The sequence below is a fragment of the Poecilia mexicana genome, unplaced genomic scaffold, assembly GCF_051168715.1.
Source record: "Poecilia mexicana isolate PSO_F unplaced genomic scaffold, ASM5116871v1 scaffold_22, whole genome shotgun sequence".
NCBI lineage: Eukaryota > Metazoa > Chordata > Actinopteri > Cyprinodontiformes > Poeciliidae > Poecilia > Poecilia mexicana.
The window spans coordinates 23,462,849-23,486,703 of NW_028263391.1; the positions used below are offsets into that span (position 1 = coordinate 23,462,849).

General features: G+C 35.1%; 1 protein-coding gene across 1 annotated transcript; it reads left to right on the top strand.

Moving 5' to 3' along the window:
* Positions 1-14: 14 nt before the first annotated feature.
* LOC106926250 (gamma-aminobutyric acid receptor subunit rho-1-like) lies at positions 15-22,736 on the top strand. Its single transcript, XM_088002515.1, has 11 exons — positions 15-128; positions 1,215-1,217; positions 8,314-8,364; positions 8,458-8,564; positions 10,676-10,743; positions 11,769-11,992; positions 13,771-13,853; positions 15,919-16,059; positions 16,671-16,823; positions 18,610-18,806; positions 20,737-22,736. Exons 1-11 carry the CDS (start codon positions 22-24, stop codon positions 21,037-21,039), a joined length of 1,437 nt encoding a protein of 478 aa, XP_087858641.1. The 5' UTR covers positions 15-21; the 3' UTR covers positions 21,040-22,736.
* The last annotated feature ends 1,119 nt before the right edge of the window (positions 22,737-23,855 follow it).

The window sequence follows — 23,855 nt, forward strand, 5'->3', positions numbered from 1 at the left end:
GCGGTCCGGGGAATGTGAGCCATGCAGGCAGAAACGGTTCTGATGCTTTTCTGCGTCTGGATGGCAGGAACAGCAGCGAAGATGGTTCAGCCAAGAGGTCACAAGCTGGAGCCCTACAAACAAACCAGGTAATGACCCACAGGTGACAATTAGGGCCGACGCAGATAGAAAAAAAGAGTAATATTCAACCAAAAAACTCAGAAATCTTGGGATTTATCTCAGAAATCTTATAGAAAAACAAGGAAACTCTCTGACATCAAAAGTTGCTAATTTGCAAGAAAAAAACTATGAAGTTTTCATGTTAATCACAGAAATATTCTTTGAAAAAACAAGTACATAATTGAGTTCCAAAAATTTAGCATTTGCAAAAAAGAATCTCAGAAATTTTCTAGAAAAAAAAAAGAAGAAAATTCTCTGAACTCAAAAAGCTGGAAATTTGCGAGAAAAAAAACTCAGATTCATCTTAGAAATTGTATAAAAAAACTAAGAACATTTCTGAGCTCAAAAAGCCTAAAATTTTCCGCTTTTCAAACTTAGAAAATTTGTAATATTTTCAAATTTAAAAGCTCAGAAAAAGTTTGAAATTTTTCTGGAAAATATGTGAAATTAATCTTAAGATTTCTGAGGTTTTGTCTTGCAAATGTTAAACTTTTCAGAGCTCAGACACTTTCTTCTTTTTTCTAGACTTTTTCTGAGATTAATCTCAAAATTTTAGAATTTTTTTCTAGCAATTTTTTGTAACTTTTGTAGCTCAGAAATTTTCAAAATCTTCCAAGACTTCTGAGATTACTCTCCGATTTTATACACACACACATACACACACACACACACACACACACACACACACACACACACACACACACACACACACACACACACACACACACACACATATATATATACTTTTTTGTGCAAATTTATGATTTTTCAGGCTCGTAAATATTCTTGTTTTTTCTAGAAAATTTCTGAGATCAATCTCAAAATTTCTGAGTGTTTTTTGGCGGACATTGATGCCTTTGTTCCATCTACAATGGCCCTAATGCGCCGTCGTAGGAAAAGCTATAGAAAGAAAACAAATAATTTAAGCTGAAAATCCACAGAGGCTGAAAATTTTATTCCCCATTCGTAGTTTATTTTGCATCCACAGTGTCTTCCCCTTTTCCCTGCATCACCTGGATGCTCCCTCCCCTCAGAAAACAGACTTATTCAGACAGCAGGTCGGCCAGATGAGAGAGGGAGACCTAAATCCCTACTTCTATTTATGTACGACCGGACGATGCTCGCTTGCCCCACAACTGCTGCAGGGCAGATAATGACTGTTTCCCCGCCGGCTGCAGTTGTAGCCAATGTCATTTCCAGGTGATTATTTAGGCTAATTGCAGTCTGGTTAATGTGTGCATTGGATTAAACATTTTTACTGGGGTCTAAACTGGATCAGTCGATGAAACATCTGCGTTTCCAGTTTAATGACTGGAAGTAATGTCTCAGGACTGACCTCTGGCTTTCGGATCATTTATGTTTAAAAAGTACTTTAATTTTAAAAGCTAATGTCATCTGATCAACAAAATAATTTATAAACTGTTGGATTTAATCTGATCAACTTTTAGCTGCAGTCAGAATATATCAAGGTTTATGTCCATTGCAGGTAGCCTTATGATCATTTGGGGACAAAAATAAATAAATCTTTGACATGTTTTTATAAAATTCACAATTTTCTTCCCTGAATTAACCAATTTCTCATTTTTGAAGCTCCATTAATGTTCAGAATTCCTGTTTTGCAAAGATCTAAGAATAATGATAGCCATTTTTACACTTATTTTGCATTTTTATTATGGAATATTAAGAAATATTGTTTAAATCATCAAGTCTTGCTAAGTATTAGGTGCAGGATGTGAGAGTATTAGCTGTCTGAATAAAATTTGGAAATATTTTTTAAAGTAGGGCACAGCTAAAGCTCACCGAGTTTAGCTGCAACACGCTGCCTTTCTGTCTGCACTTCACATTAAAAATGGAAAATAAATGCTTTTAATGTTTAAGGCCTTTTTACCTACATTCCCAATTTTCAAAACAAGTCTGCCATTTGATCTAATGATCAAGCTTTTCTAATTGTCACCAAAGCTTTCAGAATAAAACAAACTAACTTTTTAAAGTAATTTAAATTCTTCTCCTCCATTCACTGTGACAGCTAATTAAAACAGCCAGCGTCTCGTGTAGGCGGAGTGTTGATACTTAATTCTTGGTATCTGAAGATTTACAAATTTACACTGGCGAGAGAAAACGCTCACAAAAACAAACAAAAAATCAACTTACTGCTGTCAGATCACGTATTCCAGTCCTATAAGTATTCCCTTACTTATTTTTAATCTATTTCTTAAGAGAAGAGCCGAAGGCTAAAAACTGGAGCTAACTAGCCATCTAGTTCGTTTTGCTCCACCCAGCGCCGTTGTTGGCGCATGCGCAATGACATAGTGTTCGTCAGCGTCCGTTCTTCTTTGTCATAATGGCGTTTGTGTAACAAGTGAAGCAAACATTACCGCCACCAACTGGTAAAACTGCCCCTTATATCAATGAAGTAACGGGCTGAATGATGGGCATACGTTTATCTTTTTTAAAATGTCATGCGATTTATCCGGACTACCTTTGTGATCGATAGGTAGATCGCAATCGATGTATTGATCCTCTCTCAACAATTATTTTCTTGAACTCTGTCCCTTTTGACCTTGGAACCATACCAGATAGTACTGTACGCGAACCAGTTAAAAACTAAACAGGATTATATTAAAATTCAGATCAATTTTAATATAAAATTGATCTGAATTTTATATTAAATAAAATAATATAAAATTATATTATTTTATATTATTGAATTGTTTAGTTTTAACTGCTTATTTTGGCGGGAAAAGGTCCAGTTCAATAATTTTATCTCGAATGGGATCAAAACAAAAAAGATTATTGTAGATTTTTTAAGAGACACATAGAAAGTTAAAAAATGTTCATTATGAACAGTGGTGGGCAACTTCCACTAACAAACTAACAGACTACATGTAATATGAACCGAAGTTAGCACTTTAGCATTAGCAGAACTAATGTTTATGATTAGAGATTTAGGGTAAGCACATCTAGCTTTTTAGCTAGCAGCACAGACAGGTACATTATAATAGAGCGTCTTCAGTTACAGGCTTCTTAATACGCTGCAGTACAGACAGCAACAGGAGATCCCTCCTGCCCACAGCTAAACTCTACAACAACTCCATGAGGAAACTTGGATGAACTACATTTAATTTCTCTTTATTATTATTATTATTAATAAAGTGCTTTTGAATTAAATTGTAGTTTAAAATTGGTATAAATTGGTGCCATATAAAACAAGAACAAAATAATGGAAAGAAAATGCTGCAATTTTGTCTCATACAGTGGCATAAAACTCTGGCATCCCTTCCTAAAGCTCTTCAGATATAATTGCATCATTTTGTAATAAGTAAAAAGTGCATTTCCTGGAATTGCTTCAGGCGTCGCTTTCAGGTTGGTTGCCACAGAAACCGTGCAAACATAAACACAACTTCTGCAAAGGCATCAGGTAAATAAGCACTTTGAACAAGCAACACTCAACTTTAAATGTGGGGAAAAAAGAAGAGAAAGTTCTCTGTGGATGGTAAATACACAGCAGCGTTCTCAGCTTGTCATTTAAAAATATATCAGCACTAAGTGCAGCTGCAGCCTGTTGCCTGAAGTGAGAAGCTGTCTTTGAATTAAAATCTGCAGAAGATGATAAGATTTCCCCAAAGTGTGCCAGAACAGCGCTGAACGCCTCAAAATGCTATCAGCATCCACTTAATATATTCAACAAACCCTGTCAAATCATAATCCTCCTCTGCCTTTAGATGCAGTATCACTTTTTATGCTTCAGCTGGTTTTTATAGATCAGAAAAACAAGTTCATTATTAAGGCTCTCTCCATCTGAGGGAAATAAATAGGTTTTAATTAACAAACAGCTGGTGTGTGCAGAGATCCTGATAAAAGGGTCAAAGTTAATGGACTGGTGAGATTTCAGAAAGAAAGAAAAGCTGCTCTGATGATGAGATGATCATTAAAGTACGAGCAGAACCTAGTTAAAATTATTATTAGTATGAGAGAATATGCAGCTCCAAACTGGTGTGTAATCTTTAAATGTCAGTAGCTAATTTTCCTTTATGTGCGCAAAACTTTGTCGATATGATGCTAAAAAACACAATTTCGCAAATGCGGTGTTTCCATTAAATAACAAAGGCAGTTAAAATCATCCATGAATACTTCTGTTCACGCGATAAATAATTAAAAACATCATCCTTCAACTACTTCCTATTGTCTTCTTCATCATTTCCACCAGTAGTAACATCCTGTTGCTGATCATGTGACGTGTGATATGTAAAAATAGTTTCCATTGCAGTTTTGCAAAATACCATTTTGATACAGAAAAACCTCATCCTAATGCAAAACCTTTCATTTATTTTTTTATTGCAGTGTTTTCATTAAGCAAATTTATTTTAAGAATTCCAATTCACTCAATTTTACAGTCAATGGAGACACAGATATTGTGTTATCAACTAAGAGCGCCACTGGCTGCTTTTCTGTTGATCTTAAAATTACCCAAGCTATTACTAAATTTGCTTAATTTTGAAAAGGCATAAAACGTTTTTGCACTAGGATGAAGTGGTTTGGTTTATTTCATAATGCTAATGGAAACACTTATTTCACATCACATGAGTGACATGATCAACAACAGGTTGTTACTTCTGGCAGAAACATCAAAGAAGAAGACAACAGGAAGTGGCTGGAGGATGATGGCATTCCATGATTTTTAACAATATATTGTGTAGACAAACTTACTCACGTGTGATTTTAATTGCATTTCTTACTCAATGGAAACATTGCAATTGGTTTTTTGATGTTAGCAAAATATTAAAGTTTTGCACACATTTGTAAAGGAAACGCAGCTTGTGTTTCCAGTAACCATAAAATTACGAAAATAAATTGACTTAATGAAAATGCATCAATTTTGAGACATAATAATATCTCATATTTCGGAGCTAATACGTGGTGTTGTTTCTTGGCTTTATAGATTTTGTTTTATTTGGCAAAACATTTTTTGGCATCACATGGATCATGTGATCAACAACAGAATGCTGCTACTGGAACAAACGACAAAGAAGACGACAGGAAGTGGTTGGAAGATTATGGCATTGCATGTTTTTTTAACAACTTATCAAATGAACAAATTATTCATTTCATTTAAAGAACATGCAACTTTCAACATTTCATTTTGTTTTTATTGTGAAACAAACACATTACATCTGCAAGTCATGCTGGATACGTCTCTAAGAGCTCGCCTTGTCTTGCTGCTGGGATTGTTGCCCATTCCTCAAGATAAACCTTGAGGAATGGGCAAGGTTCCTCAAGGTTCCTCAAAAAATGCTATTAAAATAAAAAAAATTTAATAGCATTTTTTATTTAATGGAAATACCACAATTTCAAAACTGTGTTTTTTTGTTTTAGTTTAATATCAACAAATTTTGCGTATATTTGTAATGGAAACGCAGCTTGTTTGCACCTATTAAAAGTCACCTCACATCAAACATCTCCCTACTGGCACATGCAGGCTCTGTGAATTCAATTTGAATAAAAAACCTCAGACATTTATATTGGATTCAACTCTTCCCCTCCTCTGTTTCTCATCACCTGTCTCCTGTCTTGACTGTGAAATCCCCAAAGCGACTGAGTGCTGCTGGGTTTGGAAAGTCAGGAAAGACGAGACCCACAGAAGGAGAACAGCAGAGGAGAAAAGGGCTCATAGTGGAGATGCTAAAAATCCACTTTCTGAAGGGAAAGACCCAACGGCAAAATTTTTACCATTTCAAACTGAACAAATTTAGCCTGTTTGTTTTTTATTTAAAGGAATCAAAACTCTTGCAATTTTCTGTTTGTAAATAGTTTGAGTTATTTATCCCGTCATAAGAGAAAAAATGGTGGATAATTTTCAGTCATATTTTCACCATGGTATTTAATCATTTATAAATGTCACAGTTTCAAACTAAATTTTTAATTAGAGATTTAAATATTTACCTCCAAACCATATATTTGGTTAGCAAGTTAAATATCCACTTAAATTTAGTTTCAGTCTAAAGCTAAATAGACTGAAGTTAAACATTTAGCCTGCTAGTTTAATATCTAATAGCTTAATAAGCACTTTGAATTGCCTTGTTGCTGAAAATGTGCTATATAAATAAAATTACCTTACCTTACCTTAATATTTATATTGAAGCTAAGTAAACTGTTTAATTTACAAACTGAATACTTATTTAGCTAGCTAGATTTGTAGCTTCAAACTAAATATTTAGTTAGCATGCAGCCACAGATTCATTATTAATGAGCAGAATTAGGATGATGGTACTAAAAATAAAGAATTTTTACTTTTTTCTCTGAATTTTCAGAAAAATCAGAATTCTGAGATTTAAATTAGAATTCCTATATCCTCATCTTTTTAAGAAAGATACATATGGAGACCTTTGTAAAAAAATTACTCTGAAATGATTAGAAAGATATCTCTGCTTTTGACAAAGCCATTTTTTTATTTATTTTTGTTTTATAATTCTCTCAATATATAACATTTAGTAGGATTAAATACAAAATTTGCCTTTTAAGTTTTTTATTTACAGTTATCCTGCTGTTTTCAGTTGCTGTTATTTGTAGGCCTGCTGCTAGTAAACACGTCCATAATGACCTCTGCACAAATTTGGCACAGTAACCGTGGTGCGGCCTCAGCAGTGATGTATTCCCGCAGCTGCGGTGGTGGACCACGCAGCGGACAGGCGGCCTGCATGTGCCGCAGGCCAGCAAAGAGGGGATTGCAGAGGCATTTCTGCCAAGAGGATTAAGAGCCAGCTGCTGGGTGGATGTGTAGCATCCACTGGCCCAACACCGACTGCGCTGCAGCTTTAACCCAATGAAACCTTGTTCTTTCGCTCTCATTTCGCTGTGTTTTATTCCCTTTTGTTTGCTTCAGTCTCTGCGTCTCGGCTCCGCTCCGTCTTTGATATTTCCTTAATGCACGTTTTCAGTCGACAGGGATTTGGCTTTGCCTGTCACAGCACAGCGCTACTCTATTAATCCAGTTTGGGTTTTATTTTTTAATTTATTCTGTCCCTCTTTCTGCTCGTGGCCTAAAAATTTATACCTAAGGTACAAAGAGACTGGCGGCCATGTTGGAAAGTAACACCTTTGTCACTTGGTGTAAAACTTACCAACTGGCTGCAACGTATTATAACCAGAATTAGATAGTAACTAGTTACATTTACTTGAGTAATCTGTTTGGAAAAAATATACTTTTAGGAGACTTTTACTTTTGTATTTTTATGTAAGTAATTTGTAAACCACAGCAGAGTCCAGTCTGTTGCCTAGCAACCCATGCTGACTTCCAGCACATTTTAGTCAGCTGGTTTTACTGCTGCACAATGGCTGCTGGAAAAGACAAGTGTTTTTGTTGTTCACTTACCACCCAGAAATTGCTTGTCGCGTTCTTGTTGGTTGTGCAGCAGGTTACCCTTGTGCTTTTCAAAGATGTATGGTTGCATAGTTGTGCATTTGTTTGCAACCATTTTCATGTGTAAGTGTAAACGTTGAGTTGGGGATTTATATTCCCTGGCTAGCCAAATAAAACTTATTCACAGCTGCAAATGTCACAAGACATCTTGAAAAAGGACAGCTTATAATTTTAGATAAATATCAACTATACTTTAAACTAGCTATCATTTTTTAAAAGTCACACATTAATTTCTATGTTTAGAAGTTAAAATAAAGCTATAATAAAATTTAGCAAAAACAGAATAGGTCTTCTTTTTCTGTGGGATAAAAAAAAACAAAGATCCCAACTTAATGGCAAGAAAATCAGAACTAAAAAAACAATACTTTTAGTGTTATTTTTGTGAAAATTAAATGCAAATATTCCAGGAAGAAAATGAAAAACAGCTAAAAACCTGTTTATTATTATATCTAAATTTAAAAATATTAGCTGCTTCTTTTTAATTTTTATCCAAAGTTATTCAGGTCCATTGTGATTCCAATGATTTGTTTTCTGTAACATATAAAATATAAAATGTAAAAAGCTTTTTGTATTTACTTGAGTTGTCTTTGTTTGATATTAAAATGTGTTTCTGATTGGAAACATTTAAGTGTGACAAAACTGTAAAAACAAAAGAAATACAATAGAACGATAAAACGATAGAAACCCCCCCCCCTATTAATGAATCTGTCATAATGTTTTCTGTTTTGAATCACCAGATCAAGAAGAGACATCAGAATGGAGGGAGGAGGTGGTCAGAAGTCTGGAAGGTAAAATTAAAGAAAAATGCATTTTCTTTCCGTTTTTTTAGATCATATAAAAGTTTATATTTCATAAACATTTTGCTTTTATTTTCTAAATAGTCCAATTTACAAACGAAGTCCAGACCTGACGAAAAACCCGATGACAAAATCTGAGCAGCTGCTGAGAATAGACGATCACGATTTCACCATGAGGCCGGCGTTTGGAGGTTGGAAACTACTTTAGAAATTAAACACTACACTAAGATCCAATCAGTGTTATTCTGTTTTTGTTGTTTTTGTTTTAACCTTTTAGTCCCGCAGGCTCTAATCTCCCTGAAACCTTGAGAACGCCATTATCAGCAGCAGCTCTGCTTCATGTTTTCATTTTGTTTCCACTGGAAGGATTTGTTGAACGATTATGCAAAAATAAACACAGACTGGAAGACAGTAATTATATAATGTATTTGTTATCTTTTACACTGCAAAAACACAAAATCTTAGCAAGTAATTCTTGTCCAGTTTTTAGAGCAAATATCTTAGTAAACTTAAAATCAGACAAAACTGACTTTTAAGTAACTTTTCAACAAGATACAGGAGCTTGTTTTAAGTTAATAATTTCTCAATAACGACGAAAATGTTCTGCTTCTTTTTAATCTACCACTACTGAATTAGTCGCTTATTAGTAGATTATTTCATTTATAGCAAGGGAAAATGTTTTGCTCTAAGTGAAATAATCTACAATGGAACTAGAACTTTTTCATCAATATTAAGGGATTATTAACTTAAAACAAACTCCTGCATCTTGCTGACAAGTTACAAGTTAGCTTTGTCTTATTTCAAGTGTTCAATGGAAACTAGACCAAAAATACTTTGTAAGGTTGTGTGTTTTTGCAGTGCTGCTTCTCCTTTGATGCAAAAACAAAAGCCTATTTTAGCAGCAACAAATCAGCCGTGACCGCTTTTAATTTGCAACATGTGCTGCTTGATTTTTTTTTTTAAAATCACAACAATCTACAAACACAAAGTGATGCTTTGCAGGATCGTGTTTGTGATGTCCAATGTGAAGCATGAAGAGGAAAAGAGAGTTGTGTTGCATCAGCTTTTATCTGTTATGACCTGATTGTTGTTTTCTGCTTGTGGGAATTTGATGATGCAGAGTACAGCGGCTGAAATAGGTCAAAGATAAATCAAAGCCTGACTGTCACAGCTGTAGCACGAGCATTTGCTGTATGCTAGTGTCTGTGCCGTTGTTTTTTTCTTTTAGATGCTGTTTCAATAAAAAAGTAAACAAATCCAGTGAATATGAGCTACTTTTTCAAAAATACAATCTGTTTTAGAGTTTTTCAATGAAAGTTTTGTCATCTGAAGCATAAACGTTACTAGAATCAACACAGAAATAATTTTTTTAAGATTGTAGCCAAAATAATAATAAAACATTTTTTTTTACCATTCTGTAAGAATAAAAGCTGATTGAAGATTTAAAAATGATCAAGATTTGGCTTAGTGAAAAGAATAATTTTTGTGTACAGTGTTCTAATTCAAACTTTTATGTCCGATTATAATCTAAAATAAACAACACAGCAGTACATGTAATACTAAAAAACATATATATAATAGCATTGAATAACACAAACTAAATGCTATTACATACAGAAAATAATTTCTTTATTGTAGTTGTTATGCAAATAATAGATTAATCTCTTCTTGCTTCTTGCTGCCATTGCTGGGGAAATATGAGATATCAAACTTGTTAACTGTAATTTCAATTTAAACCACAAGTGATTCTTTCAAATAGTTAAAGTAATATGGCACATTTAAATACCAATCTGCAAACCTAAATATTTCTTTTTTAAGTTTATTTCTCCTGTAAAGTTAAAATCATCAGCTGTAGTAACACTGGTATGATGTAAGTTAATTACAAATTATGCTAATGACAGCAGGAATGTTACACACATAGAGAAGCGTGGGAATGATGAGGTATCTGGTGTTGACATGTTAGTATTCGGGGCCCCAAATGAAAATCTGCTTTGGGCCCCAAAAAGGTTTTTCACCTGCCCTGGCGTTGCCATAGTGACAGTACACTAGGCACAGTAATGGTGTGTTTTATGAAAGAAAAATTAAGCAACATTAGTTTGGAAGGTCAGAAAAAAACAATTATGTATTATAAAGCTGCTTTAATAACTAAAATAAAACTTTATTTCGACTAAACCGTAAAATCAGCTGGCTGGCTGAGAGGAGAGCTTTTGTAGGTAAAAGGTCAAAATGATTACGTGTTTAGTTACATTGTTTCTTATTTTCTAGAAAAGCAGAAAATAATATTTTGAAATTGTTTTTTCAGGTCCTCCAATACCTGTTGGTGTTGACGTTCAGGTGGAAAGCATTGACACCATCTCAGAGGTGGATATGGTAAGCATGACAAAGTTCTTTGGATTCATAAAAATCATTTTAAATTAAAAAAGAAGTCATGAATTACAGGTTACACTTCATTTATTGGACATTAAGAACTCCATGTAATAGTAAAAAAAAAAAAATGAACTGGACTGAACTGGAAGTGATCTGTGCCACTGAACCGCCATCTTGGTAGGCAAGCTCAGCGCAAAGCGTGAATGAAACAAAGTTAATAGCTGTAATGTACTTATATTGTTTATAAGTTAGGTAGGGATTAGCAGAGAGCTAGTTCAAGGCTTGTGGCTTGTTTATTGTTGTCATAGCAACAATAAACTGTCAAAACAGTTAGTTATGGATACCTACCAAGATGGCTGTCAACTACAAAGTTCCTATAAGTGTGACGTCACATTATAACTATGTATGTCTGATGACATCACTAAAATAAACGTGTTTCTGTGTCTCTGATGCTGGAAGTCATAAGCTCTTTTGTTTGGAAAGTGTTGCACATTTGGTTAGCTGTTAGTGTTAGCGTTGATGTTGCTATCAGCTACTGATCGGATGTAACTGGCAGCCATTTTCTAAAATTATATATTGAAATTTTTTGAAATAGTTGAAACCATTTTAGTAAGAAAGTTTGAGTCTATAGATTTGAAATTTCTATTAGAATCATCATTAATGAGATTATTAATGTTTTGGGTAAAAAATATGCAAACCGCTAAAACAAAATGTAAACATTGTCCAAAAGCTTGTTTTACATTTTATCACACAAGGTAACCTAATGTTAAGAGTTTTTAAAGCATATTTTCAACAGGTTGTTCCTGAAAATAAAATGTGTATCAGATTTTTTTTTCAGTTAACATCCCTTTATGGAAGATTAAATCTAAACAGGGTGTCAATTTAAATAAAAAGTTATGTTTTTGTGGCCCATCTGTGTCTTATCTTATCAGAATTTCACTTATGAGACAAATTTCATAAGTATCCTACCAAGAGGACAAACATTTTGATGTTTTATTAGTTTTTGGTTCATATTTCTGTTCCTGCAGGACTTCACCATGACTTTGTACCTGCGTCACTACTGGAAAGATGAGCGGCTGTCGTTCCCCAGCACCAACAACCAGAGCATGACTTTCGACAGTCGTCTGGTGAAGAAGATTTGGGTTCCTGACATGTTTTTTGTTCACTCTAAGCGCTCATTCATCCACGACACCACCACTGATAACGTCATGTTGAGAGTTTACCCTGACGGCAACGTGCTCTACAGTCTCAGGTAAGAACAAACTTATTTTTACTCTTCTTCTATCTAATTCATAAAGCAAAGAGCAGTAATGATGCAGGTGTGTAACCACATCTAATGCAACAGTTTGTACATGTTTTCAGTGTAGCTGTTTTCTTTATCTTCCTTACTGGGACCTTATATGTAAGAAGCTAACTTGTTTTTTATGAAGGTAAAATAATCTGAGAACAATACTTAAAAAAAAAAAATCCAACCTTTAGTCTGAGAACATTTAACTGGTGAGGTTAAAAATATGGCTTTATTTTTGATAATATCATCAGGCACACTAGGGAAATAAAAAAAAATTAAATTATGAGATTAAAGTCATAATATTACGAGAATAGTCATAATATTATGACTTTATTCTTGTAATATTGCAACTATATTCTCAAAAATTCTGGTTTTATTTTCATATGAGTTTTATTCTTGTATTATTTCCACTTTATTCTTGTCCAACTTAATTCTTGTAATACTCTGATTTTATTCTTGACATATGACTTGATTCACATTTTAACTTTATTCTCGTAATATTATAACTTTGTCCTCGTAATTTTATTTTTTACATTTTTTATTTATGCTACATCATACCTAACAATTTCACATAACATATTTTAGTAAGGTAATTTTACATGTGGTGGGCAACTCAGTTTTCATGTTAGTTTTATTATAAAGCTGGTTGGAGTCGCATTGTTTTACCCTCATTCTGATTTCTTCTTGAATTTCTCCGGTTCTGGCAGAAATACTACTTTTTTGATCATCTATTCCCTCTGATTTTGGATGATATGCAGCTGGAAGGATTTTTGCAGATTCTTTTTTTGCTACCTTTCGGCATTCGTTATGATGCGTAACCATAACAACAAGGTGGTTTTTGAACTGGGAACAACTATTAACATCACAAAAGTCCAAGAAATGGTGCTAATATAAGTTAGAACAATGTTTTATTTCCCTTTAGAGATTAATAAAGTATTGTTGAATTGATTTAAATTAAATTGAATCACCATGCAACTGGTCTTGGGATCCTTTTAAGAAATTAAAATACCAAGGGTGGCAACAATAAAGCACACTTATGGTAGAATTGGGTGAAGATTTAACAATAGTACTTTCAAATAGATATAAACTATATTTTGACTAATGATTCTTGTTTACTCAACCAATAATTAGGGTCAAAAGTCTCCACTGATGCAGAGAGATTGAGTATTGGCAAAATGTACATGTATAAACCATTAATCAATAATTGTGATGCAGTTAACTGTAAAAAACTTAACTTTTTTCTTTATATTGGATTTTTCCCATATAAATAAATGTACTCAAATTAAAATATTCAATTTTAATTGGGTTATGCTGCTCTAGAAAAACCTCAATTGCATTTTAAAGCTTTTGAACCACTGTTGGAAGTGTGAAAGGTGCTTTGAATAGGACGTTCCTCTGCCAGCACTGCAGGTGAAATTGAGGCTGAGAGACTTTTGTTGAGCTGGAGGTCTTGTTTGAATATAAAGGATATCTCACAGTTTCACAGTGGAGATAAATCAAGGAGGCTTTTGTAAGTCAGTGAGTCATGATGGTGAAATGACTCATCCCTTTAACACCTGCAGATAATTAATACTGATTACATTTTAAAAGGTAATAGGACATTTTTAACACAGCAATACGAGACACTAATTAGTTTCCTTGTTATAAAACAGAGCAGCTCCAGGTTTAGTGATTCTCATCTGATATTCAGATGGAGGTTTGTTGTCTTGGTTTAAGGCGGATCCGCTTTGTCTTTTCTGCAGGGTCACAGTCACTGCCATGTGCAACATGGACCTGAGCCGCTTCCCCCTGGACACCCAGACCTGCTCACTGGAGATTGAGAGCTGTGAGTGAAATGATTTCCAGGGGCAAAGTTCAACATTTCAGACCTGGGTCTTTTGTTTTACAGCTGGGGTTTAAGATAAGACGTGAGATGAAATAAGCTGCTTTATTTTGGAGCCTTAGCCAATGATTACTGTGATCTATTTTCAACTTTGTTTGGAAATACCAAAAACTAAAACGGCATTCATTCTCAAGATAATTTCTCTCTCAGAACTTAATGTTAAACTGCAAAAAAACATAAAATCTTACCACATATTTTTAGTTTCTAGTGCAAATGTCTTAGTACAAAACTCAAAGTTACTTTCACAAGTAGCTTTACAGCGAGATATAGGAGTTTAAGTCAATAATTCTTTAATACTGATCTTAAACAGTACTAGATACACTAAGATTATTTCAGATATAGCTATACATTTTTCCCTGGTTATAAGTGAAATAATCTGCCAGTGGAACTAGTTTTTCATCAATATTAAGGAATTATTGACTTAAAACAAGCTAATAAATCTTACTGAAAAGTTAATTATGTTAGTTTTGTCTTAGTTTAAATGTACTAAGAGATTTCCACTAAAAACTGGACAAGAAATACTTGCAAACAGCCAATTACACAGTCAGTCTGATGAAATGTTCTGGAAATCAGATTGGGTTGCTCGGTGACGGGCGGAGTTCTGCTGGGGTTGCCAGGCAACGGGCTGGGCCTTGCTGGGGTCACTAGGTCATGGCACAGTGCCTGCTGATTTGTCAAGTTACATTCCATAGATTTTTGAAATGGTTCATATTCCAGATACCAAAAAAATAACTTACCAAAAAGCAGTTGTTTTTTTAAAGTGAACGATCTGTTTTTAGGAGCAGTACGAACTGAACTGGAAGTACAAAATCGTACAAAAGGTGAATGTTGCACAATAGGTTCCCTTTATAAAAAATTAATGAAAATAGAATTAAAGCACCTGCAGCACAGGATAATAACTCCAATCTGAAATAAAGTCAGATAAACTGACACTTTAACTCTGGTTACATATTTGCAGTAAAATTTCCCCCCCATCAGAAACATTAAAGATTTCTGCCCGACTCCAGAGTATTCCTGTCGATTTCTTTTCCACAGATCATGTTGCCTGACAGTAATTTTTAATATCATCACTCTTCAGGAGCTTTCTTCTTGCCCCCCGCTGAGACTGACATGTCCGCTTTGCATACCAGATATTCCCTGAAACCCCAGATCTGCTGCGCCATTAAAGTTTTAGGACTTTCTGCCGCTTTACTTTTAAGTCCGTCTCATGTAAAACTTCACGCTGAATAAAGAGCAGCATGTAGATATCACATAGCAGGTAGAGTCCGTAATGCCTGTTGATGGTGCTGGGTAGTTCACATTTTCATCCAGATTCAGATTAGCTTTATGTAAATTCATATTGCAAAAAAGGAAACAAAATAAAACACAATTTTATAAATAACAAAAAAGCACATAATTTGAGATTATCATTTATTCCACAGTTTCACACCAATAACTGAAACACATCTAGATTTTACTTTGAGGTTTGTTCAAATATCAACAAACCTTATTACTATATTTACTGTTTCTTAATGCAAGTATTTTCTTAATTTCTTAAGACTGCTGGTATTTTTATATACATGATGTAGGGCTGGACAATATGGTCGCAAAATGTATCATGACTGATGAAATAGGCGTTTCATATCAGTCGATATTGATAGTTATTGATTAGTTTTTTGTTTTAAATATCTGAAATACTGCCAAACAGTTGGCATAACTGTTCCTGTTTTCCCTCTGCAGTTTTTTATTTTTAAGCAGTTCTGAGGCACAGCAGCAAAATTATAAACTGCTGCTGCACAAGTTGTTGCTAGGTAACAAGTTCCTCAGGAGGTTGTTGCTAGGTACCCAAAGAGTTAGTGCATTAATTCAAATTTAAAAGTACTTTATTGATCCAAAAGGGAAATTAATAAGTGTTAAACGCCACTAACCGAGCTTAGCTAGCCCTGGATCCAAGTTCACTTTAATATTCAAATGGGTTAAAATTGTTTGTAACTAAAAATGTTTTAAATTTTCTACATTTCCCAAACAGATGCGTACACAGATGACGACCTGATGCTGTACTGGAAGAAAGGAAACGAATCTCTGAACACGGACGACAGAATATCTCTGTCCCAGTTCCTGATCCAAAAGTTTCACACCACCACAAAGCTGGCGTTTTACAGCAGCACAGGTAGCTGCCACACACCTGAATTAAAACTTCATTTCTCATGTCACTTTGAACAAAAACAATCGGGCATTTCGTACAAGAACCCGTCGTCTGCAGAGCAGAAACAGAAGAACACAGCAAAAACGCAAACTATTATCAAGTAGTTTTAGTCCAGTTTCTACTACAAATGTCTTAGTACATTTGTAGTAGAAACCATCTACTACAAATGTACTACAAATAATTCCTAAATAATTCTTAGGAATTATTTATGTAAAACAAGCTTCTATAACTTGCTGAAAGATACTTCAATCTTACTTTAAGTGCAGCAAGATGTCTGCACTAGAAAACAGTTGGTAAGATTTTGTGTTTTTGCAGTGAAGAATCCATAATCCTTGCAGCGAACTGAAGCAGGCAGGCTGTTGTGGACCTGCTGTGCTCTGCAGGAAACCCACCGAAAGCTTTGCACTGTTCACACAGCCACATGTCACTTTCCAGCGACTCAGCGCATGAAAAGGATTTTGTGTGCCATCTTTCTCCGCCAAAGTTTCAGGGACAATTCCTGAAGTGTTGACACGGCTCATCAGCTGCCTGACAATGTGGGAATAACTGGCACCGTCTCTTCTTTTGTGCTGCAGGCTGGTACAACCGTTTGTACATCCACTTCACCCTGCGGCGCCACATCTTCTTTTTCCTGCTGCAGACGTACTTCCCCGCCACGCTGATGGTCATGCTGTCCTGGGTTTCCTTCTGGATCGATCGCAGGGCCGTGCCTGCCAGGGTGCCACTAGGTAGATATATTTTACAAAAAAATAGCCTCTATTAAAGCGTTCTCAATAATTTAGGTACATGATTCGAGTGTTTTATTGCCAACGCTGCAAATATTACATACACTAAATTAATTAAATGTATATCTCTTGATATTGGTACATTTTCTATTATGTATAATTGGCATTTTTATACTTTCATTTGGGTTTCTACCACTTCAAAGTGGTTAAAAAAACATCCAGCTGGTTTTTGGCAACAGGTTAATGTTTTTTGGTGTCTGGAAAATGAGCTGTTTCAAAAACATCCCGATTGTTGAGTCTATAGGCCTGTCGCATTACGCAATAAATCAGTTAATTCACTTTTCATGATTTATCATTTTCTTTTTTTTCCCTCTTTCTACCAAAAATTGGAGAACAAAAGTCTGGTCTAGTCAAGTCACTCTGTACCGTTACCTAACAACCCCAGTTGAGCCCAGCCCGTTACCTAGCAACCCAAGTGAAGTTCCAACATGTTTGGTCAGCTGGTTTTACCACTGAATGCACTGTACAATGGCTGCTGGAAAAGATAAGTGTTTTGTTGTTGACTTACTGTCCAGAAACTACTTGCCATCTTCTTGTTTGTGCAGGAGGCTCCAATTCTGCTTTTCAAAGATGTACAGATGTATAATTGCGCATCTGTTTGCAGCCATTTTCACGTTTGAGTGTAAAAGTTGAGCTGCATATTTGGTCACAAGAGGCCCTAAAACAGCGTATTATAGGCAAAACTGAGCAGAGTGGGAGTTCACCACCCCCCTCTGACCTGATTAGTCTTCATTTGTCTGATCAGACTCAACATGAACTCTGTATCTGACTGTTTCAATGTGGCATGCTAATGAATCCAAAATAAGTTTATACCTTTAAACAGTGAAAATTACTGCCTTGTCCCTGCTTTAAACATTACAAATCCTAAAACATAGTAATGTTGCACCTTGCTACAGGATTATAAAGTGAGAAAAATCTGATAAAAATCCTATTTCTTGAGGTCATGAACGCTGCAACAGGAAATAAATGAACAGGAGAAAAGAAATGCAGAGGCTGTTCATAAAGCTAAAGAAAAAGGTTTTTCGTCTTCAGGAAGGTTGGATCCTTCAGGGGTTTTTGTATAAGACACTGATGTGATTCTTCTGAGAGTCAGAGCTAAAGAAAACAACCACATAAAAATGTCTAACTCAAAGAATCTGAGCTATTCCTCCATCAAAAACAGTGTTAGACCTCAAGTAATTCACATTTTCCATCATTTTTAAATATAATCTAAATAAATATTAAACTGTAACTTTTAGGATATCAGCAACAGTCCTATTCAAAATCTAAATGCTCTCGTTTGCTCAGGTTACAAACAGGATATACTAAACAGATGGTTAGAAAAAAGCAATGTGTGGGGGTGCCAAAACTTTCTCCAGCTGAACAGAAACAGAAATGATTGTCTTTGGACCTAAAGAGGAATGATCTAGTCAAAGCACAAAGCTCCAGTTATTAAAGCTGGAAACTAGAGATCAGGATGATGTAGTGATGGACTCTGACCTGAGCCTTCAGTCACATAAAGGCAGTTACAAAATCAGCCTTCCATCACCTGAAAAACATTTCCAGGACTAAGGACAAATATTGAAACAAGATCTAGAGAAACTCGTCCATGCGTTTATCTTTCATCGCATTGATTGCAACAGTGTCTTCACAGGTCTGCCTGAAAAAATAAAAAGCCACCTGTTGGTAAATGAAACGCTGACCGACATATTTGATTTTCTCATGAAGTTTGTAACCGTCTTCTCTTCAGGCATCACCACAGTGCTGACCATGTCCACCATCATCACCGGGGTCAACGCCTCCATGCCTCGCGTGTCCTACATCAAGGCCGTGGACATTTACCTCTGGGTCAGCTTCGTCTTCGTCTTCCTCTCGGTGATCGAGTACGCGGCTGTGAACTATCTCTCAACTGTGCAGGAGAGGAAAGAGAGGAAGCTGAGGGAGAGAGTAAGTTATTTCTGTTTGCTCGTTTGTTTGGATTTTTCTCCATGTCTCCTGCCTGCTGTGAAATATAAATAAGATGATTTTGATCTGATGGCAACATTTTTCAAACTAGAGAGTTTTTAAATATTTAATGTTGGTTTTGTAAGTGAACATAAAAAACACAAAAAAGCAAAGTTGGAAATTGGAGCTGGGTTTGACATTACACCCAAAGTCACAGCGTTCCAGTTAAGGTAGTTGGAGATTTCAGAGATAAAAGTTCAAAAGACAAAATAAAATGTTGTTCCACATTCTAGTTGCTTTAGTTTTCTAGTTAGCCTGGAGTTTTTTTTTACTCGGTTAATTTTACTACAAAGATCTGGGATATTTTCCAAATGTATAAAGGAATGCGATTAAAAAATAAGGTTTTCATATACTTGAAATATTTGCCTACACACAATTTATGAGATTTTTCAACATCAATCTGTGTGGATGCAGTTAATAAGTTGGTGACATTTCAATATTTCATTAATACTGCTGAGAAACACAACCCATTTTTTTAACCAAAACTATAATGTTTTAAAAAGCACATTTTGGTCAACATCAGATTAGAAAACAGGAAAAATTTAAGTTTTGTTACTGTGATGAAAGAAAGCCTGTTTAAACACAGAAAACTCAGACATTTAAATCAAGTTCATTGATGCATCAGTCGAGGCTGACCTGATTTGTGGGGAAAATATTTCCAAACTGGCAGAAATGAGCATTAATGATTCATGTTCGTTGCCAATAAACAGATAAATATTTTCTGAATCGTCTCTCTTTAAGCTCCTCAGAGGGCTACGGTAAATTATTTCTGGGAATGCAGAGCTGCTATTCTTCATGTGCCAAATGTTGTGGCATATGGAGCCAAACTGCCCACATACCTCGAGGAACATTTCCAGCAAAAACATCTTCAATAAATCTTCCTCAGCAAACTCATATCAATGCCCTTAGTGTGATACAGAAATAAGCACACTTTATTTATTACCTTTGACAATAAGGAACACATTATGCAAGTCAGTTTTTGTTCTTCCATTTGGGTTTCTACTGCTTCGAAAAACATCCCAAGTGCTTAAAAAAAAATCAGCTTTTTTTTTTTTTTTTTGCAATAAGTTAATGCTTTTTGGTATCTGGAAAATTAAACTACGGACTGTAATGCCACTACGGAATGAATGTAATGGCACTGCCCCTCACTGAGTGACCCCCAGTGAAGCCCAGCCAGTTACCCATCTACCCCAGCAGAGTTCTATCTGTTACCTAGCAACCTCAGCAAAGTTCCAACTGTTACCTAGCAACCCGAACAGAGTTCCAGCAGGTTTAGTCAGCCGGTTTTACTGCTGGCAAAGAAAAATATTTTGTTGTTGGCTTGCCATCCAGGACCCACTTGCTCCATTCTTGTTGGTTGTGTAGGAGGCTCCACTTCTGCTTTTCAAAGATGTATGACAATTGCACATCTTTTTGCAGACATTTTTATGTGTGAGTGAAAACGTTTAGGGGCATGGTCTGCAGCAGCTTATTTGGATTTAAAGTGACAAGACGCCTTAAAATAGCTCATTCCGAAAGGAGCTCAAATACAACAGAGTATTGAGGTTATACTAATGTTTATAAACAAATAAAATTAAGACCAGTCATATGACAATAAAGTTGAAATACTACAAGAATAAAGTTGTAATACTACGAGAATAAAGTCTTAACTATGATTATTCTCATAAAAATATTTTATTTATTTTCGTAATTTTATAATTTTTATTTTCTTAGCATGGCCCTAATACCCTGTCATACTCATAACGTCAGAACAGACCAGACTAAAACCTCATTATTTAAGAAAAATGTTGAACAAAACATTTATGAAATGACTAAAGAGTTGATCACCTTTTAAATAAATGTGATTTATGTACCTTTTACCTTTTACATTTAGCTGCCGTGCACATGTGGCATCGGCAACCCCGACGAGATGATGATCGACCCACAGATAACTGGCTACGGCTCCATGGACGTCAACACCACGGGGAATTATGGGATACCTGAGAACGGCGGGCGCCAGGAGCGAATCCTGGCCCAGGTGGCGCTGAACGACCCTCAGATCACGGGTCAGGTGAAGGCGTCCCGAAGCTACGTCAACATCTGGATAGACACCCACGCCATAGACAAATACTCCCGGGTCGTCTTCCCCGGCGCGTACATCCTCTTCAACATCATTTACTGGTCCATATACTCGTAAACTGGGATGCTTTAAATAGAACGCGATTGGATTGCCGGCGGGCTAGTTAGCCGGCTAGATAGCCAGCAGGCTAGTTAGCCAGCCGGATGGCTAGCTAGCTGGCAGGCCATTTAGCCGGCTGGCTAGCGCAGAAGCTAAACCGATGCTCTGTCAGGGGATAAACTGGGGATCAACAACAGATGGAAAACTTTTGCCTTCTTGCCCCAGCCACTTAAAACTGTTGAACACCGTTTCATCGCTCCGTCAAATCCGTGTGCTTTTGCGTGTCTGGTGTCGATGACAACGTTGAACTTTGTGAAAAAAGTGGAAAACCGCCATTTTTTTTAAATTTCCGCTCTGCAGAAAAACTGGGCATGACAATCAACAAAGACGTGGAAAGCCTCAGGAGCAAAATGACGCTGTTTTCAGGTCTGCAGGGAGAGAATCGACTCATTTAACAGTAAAGTGGAAAAAAAAACTTTAAATGAACTCCTGTTTCCAAGGTTTAAGGGAATTTATCTGCTAATACCTCTAATTCTGACTTCATAAAAACTTCAGTTTTTACTTAAATTCACATTCATGTGAAGTTTGTCATGATGCTACATGTTAAAATATTTATAGCGATATGGAGATTTTGATATCTAATAGAATATTTATATTTTACAACATCGCATTAGGGCCATTGTAGATAGGGAGGGAAGGGGTACATTTTCATCAAAAAACTCAGAACTTTTGAGATTAATCTCAGAAATTTTCTACAAACAAAGAAATTTCTGAGCTTTAAAAGAACTTTAGAAATATTTGACTTTTAGAAATTTTGCGAGTTTGAAAAGTCATTAAATTTGACTTCTGAAACGTAGAAATGTCTACGTTTTTGTAGAAAATGTTGAAAATCTCAAAATTAAAAAAAAATGTAGTTTTTTTTCTCAAAAAATTCTGAAATTAGTCTTAAAATTTCTGAGTTTTTCCAAACAAATTTTGTTCCAATAAGTCAAAGTTTTCATATTCAGTTATCATGGTAGATTTCCAGATTTTCTGCATCATGACTCAGTTTATGTTAAAAAAAACTTTTGATCAGTGCAAATGTTTTATTGACAATCTGTTTAGGAAAATGGTTTTAAAATATCTGAATATATAGGTAAATCCCAAACAACTGTTTTAGTATTTTTTAAAACATCTGCATTTCATGTTCATTTATTTATTATTTTTTATACTGAAGCTGATCTCCTATGTTGTTGCTGTTGTGAGGCTTTGAGGTTCACTGTGACCTGTTAGTTGATAGTTTTATCTTTTATCATAAAGTTTTGGTGAAATGGAATAGAGATATCTACGGAAGAAGATTAGGGCCACTATAAAAAGTAATTCTGATTTATTTATTTTTTTCTCAGAATTCTGATTTCAGAATATTAAAGTCAGAGTTCTGAAGGAAAAAATGTTTATTATCAGAAAAAAAGGTGAATTCTGAGGAAACTGAATTCTTAGAAAGAAAAAAAATCAGAATTTTGAGAAAAATTCAGAGATCTTATTTTACTCACCCTAATCATCTTCTGTAGATATTTAATTTGTAAAATGACCAAACGTACTTTGATTGAGGTAAATTAAAGATTGAAGAGCACTGTTTTATTTTCTTAAAAATGTGAAAATTGTTTGTGCTGAATTTGTCACAGCTAATGTAAATTTCCTCTTGCATGCAATATAAGAATGACGAAGAGCTTTGACATGCATGGCTGTGATTATTTTTAACCTTAATAAAAGAAAGAAATTAGAAAAAATTAAGAGTGAAAACTGAAGCAAAACATTTACAAAACTGGAATAACTTTAATTTTGAGCTCATACTTATTTATTGAAACATTTCTTTTTCTGGGTTTGAATGATTTTGCATCAAACATTAAGAATTTTTTTTTTAATTAGACATCTACCATTTTGTTTTTTACTTGTGAGAAAGTTAAAGCAGGTTTTGGACCTAATTTGAGCGATTTAGCAGCATCACTTGAATGATCAGAATGATGCTGCCACCACCATGTTTGACAGCTAAATTAATGTTCTTTGTATTTTCTGGAAGAACCCGATCAGTTTGGGATCATCAGAAGTGACAGTTTGGGTTTGAATTGTTATGATTTTGGTGCAGCTGGATGATCCAACAGTAATAATCCAAATTATACATACAAGTAGTTTTTTTAATATACAAAGCAGGCCAACATTTAAGTTTCTGGAATTCAGTTCTATTGAAAATAGATTAAAATTTGAGTTTGTGCAACAAAATCCACCAATTCTGATCAAAAAAAGTGATGAAATATCAAACCAAAAGTACCAGGAGTTTGTTTTTGGAGTTATAAAATGCTGGTCATTTATTAGAACTTGAAATTTTGGCTTTGTGGATTTAAAAAAAATGTCGAACAAACTAGAATTTGTGCCCCCAACTTATGCCTTTGAACTGATGCTTTTACTTGCATAAATTCCCAGTATTCTGCCACTTTAGCTGTCAGTCATGAAAACATCACTAAGATCTAAATGACAGAATGTCGGCATGTAAATTGCATAAACCCCAGTTTGGTCCAACACCAAATAAAAAAAAAAGTTCAAAGTGAAGCACCCCCTGCAGTTAGGGAGGCACATTGCAGCATTAACATTCATTTGAGGACACATCGGGAGTTCCTGCTCACCTGTGAAAGAGATTCAGCTTTGAGCATTTTCCTTTGTCTCTGCATTTCATCTCCAAGCAGCCTCAGGGGAAATATCCGACTATCACATAAAAGCTGCTGAAGAAGAGAGAGTTTAAAAACTAGAATATTATGCTGTAAAAGAGACAAAGACGGAACAACGGCAAAATCTTACCA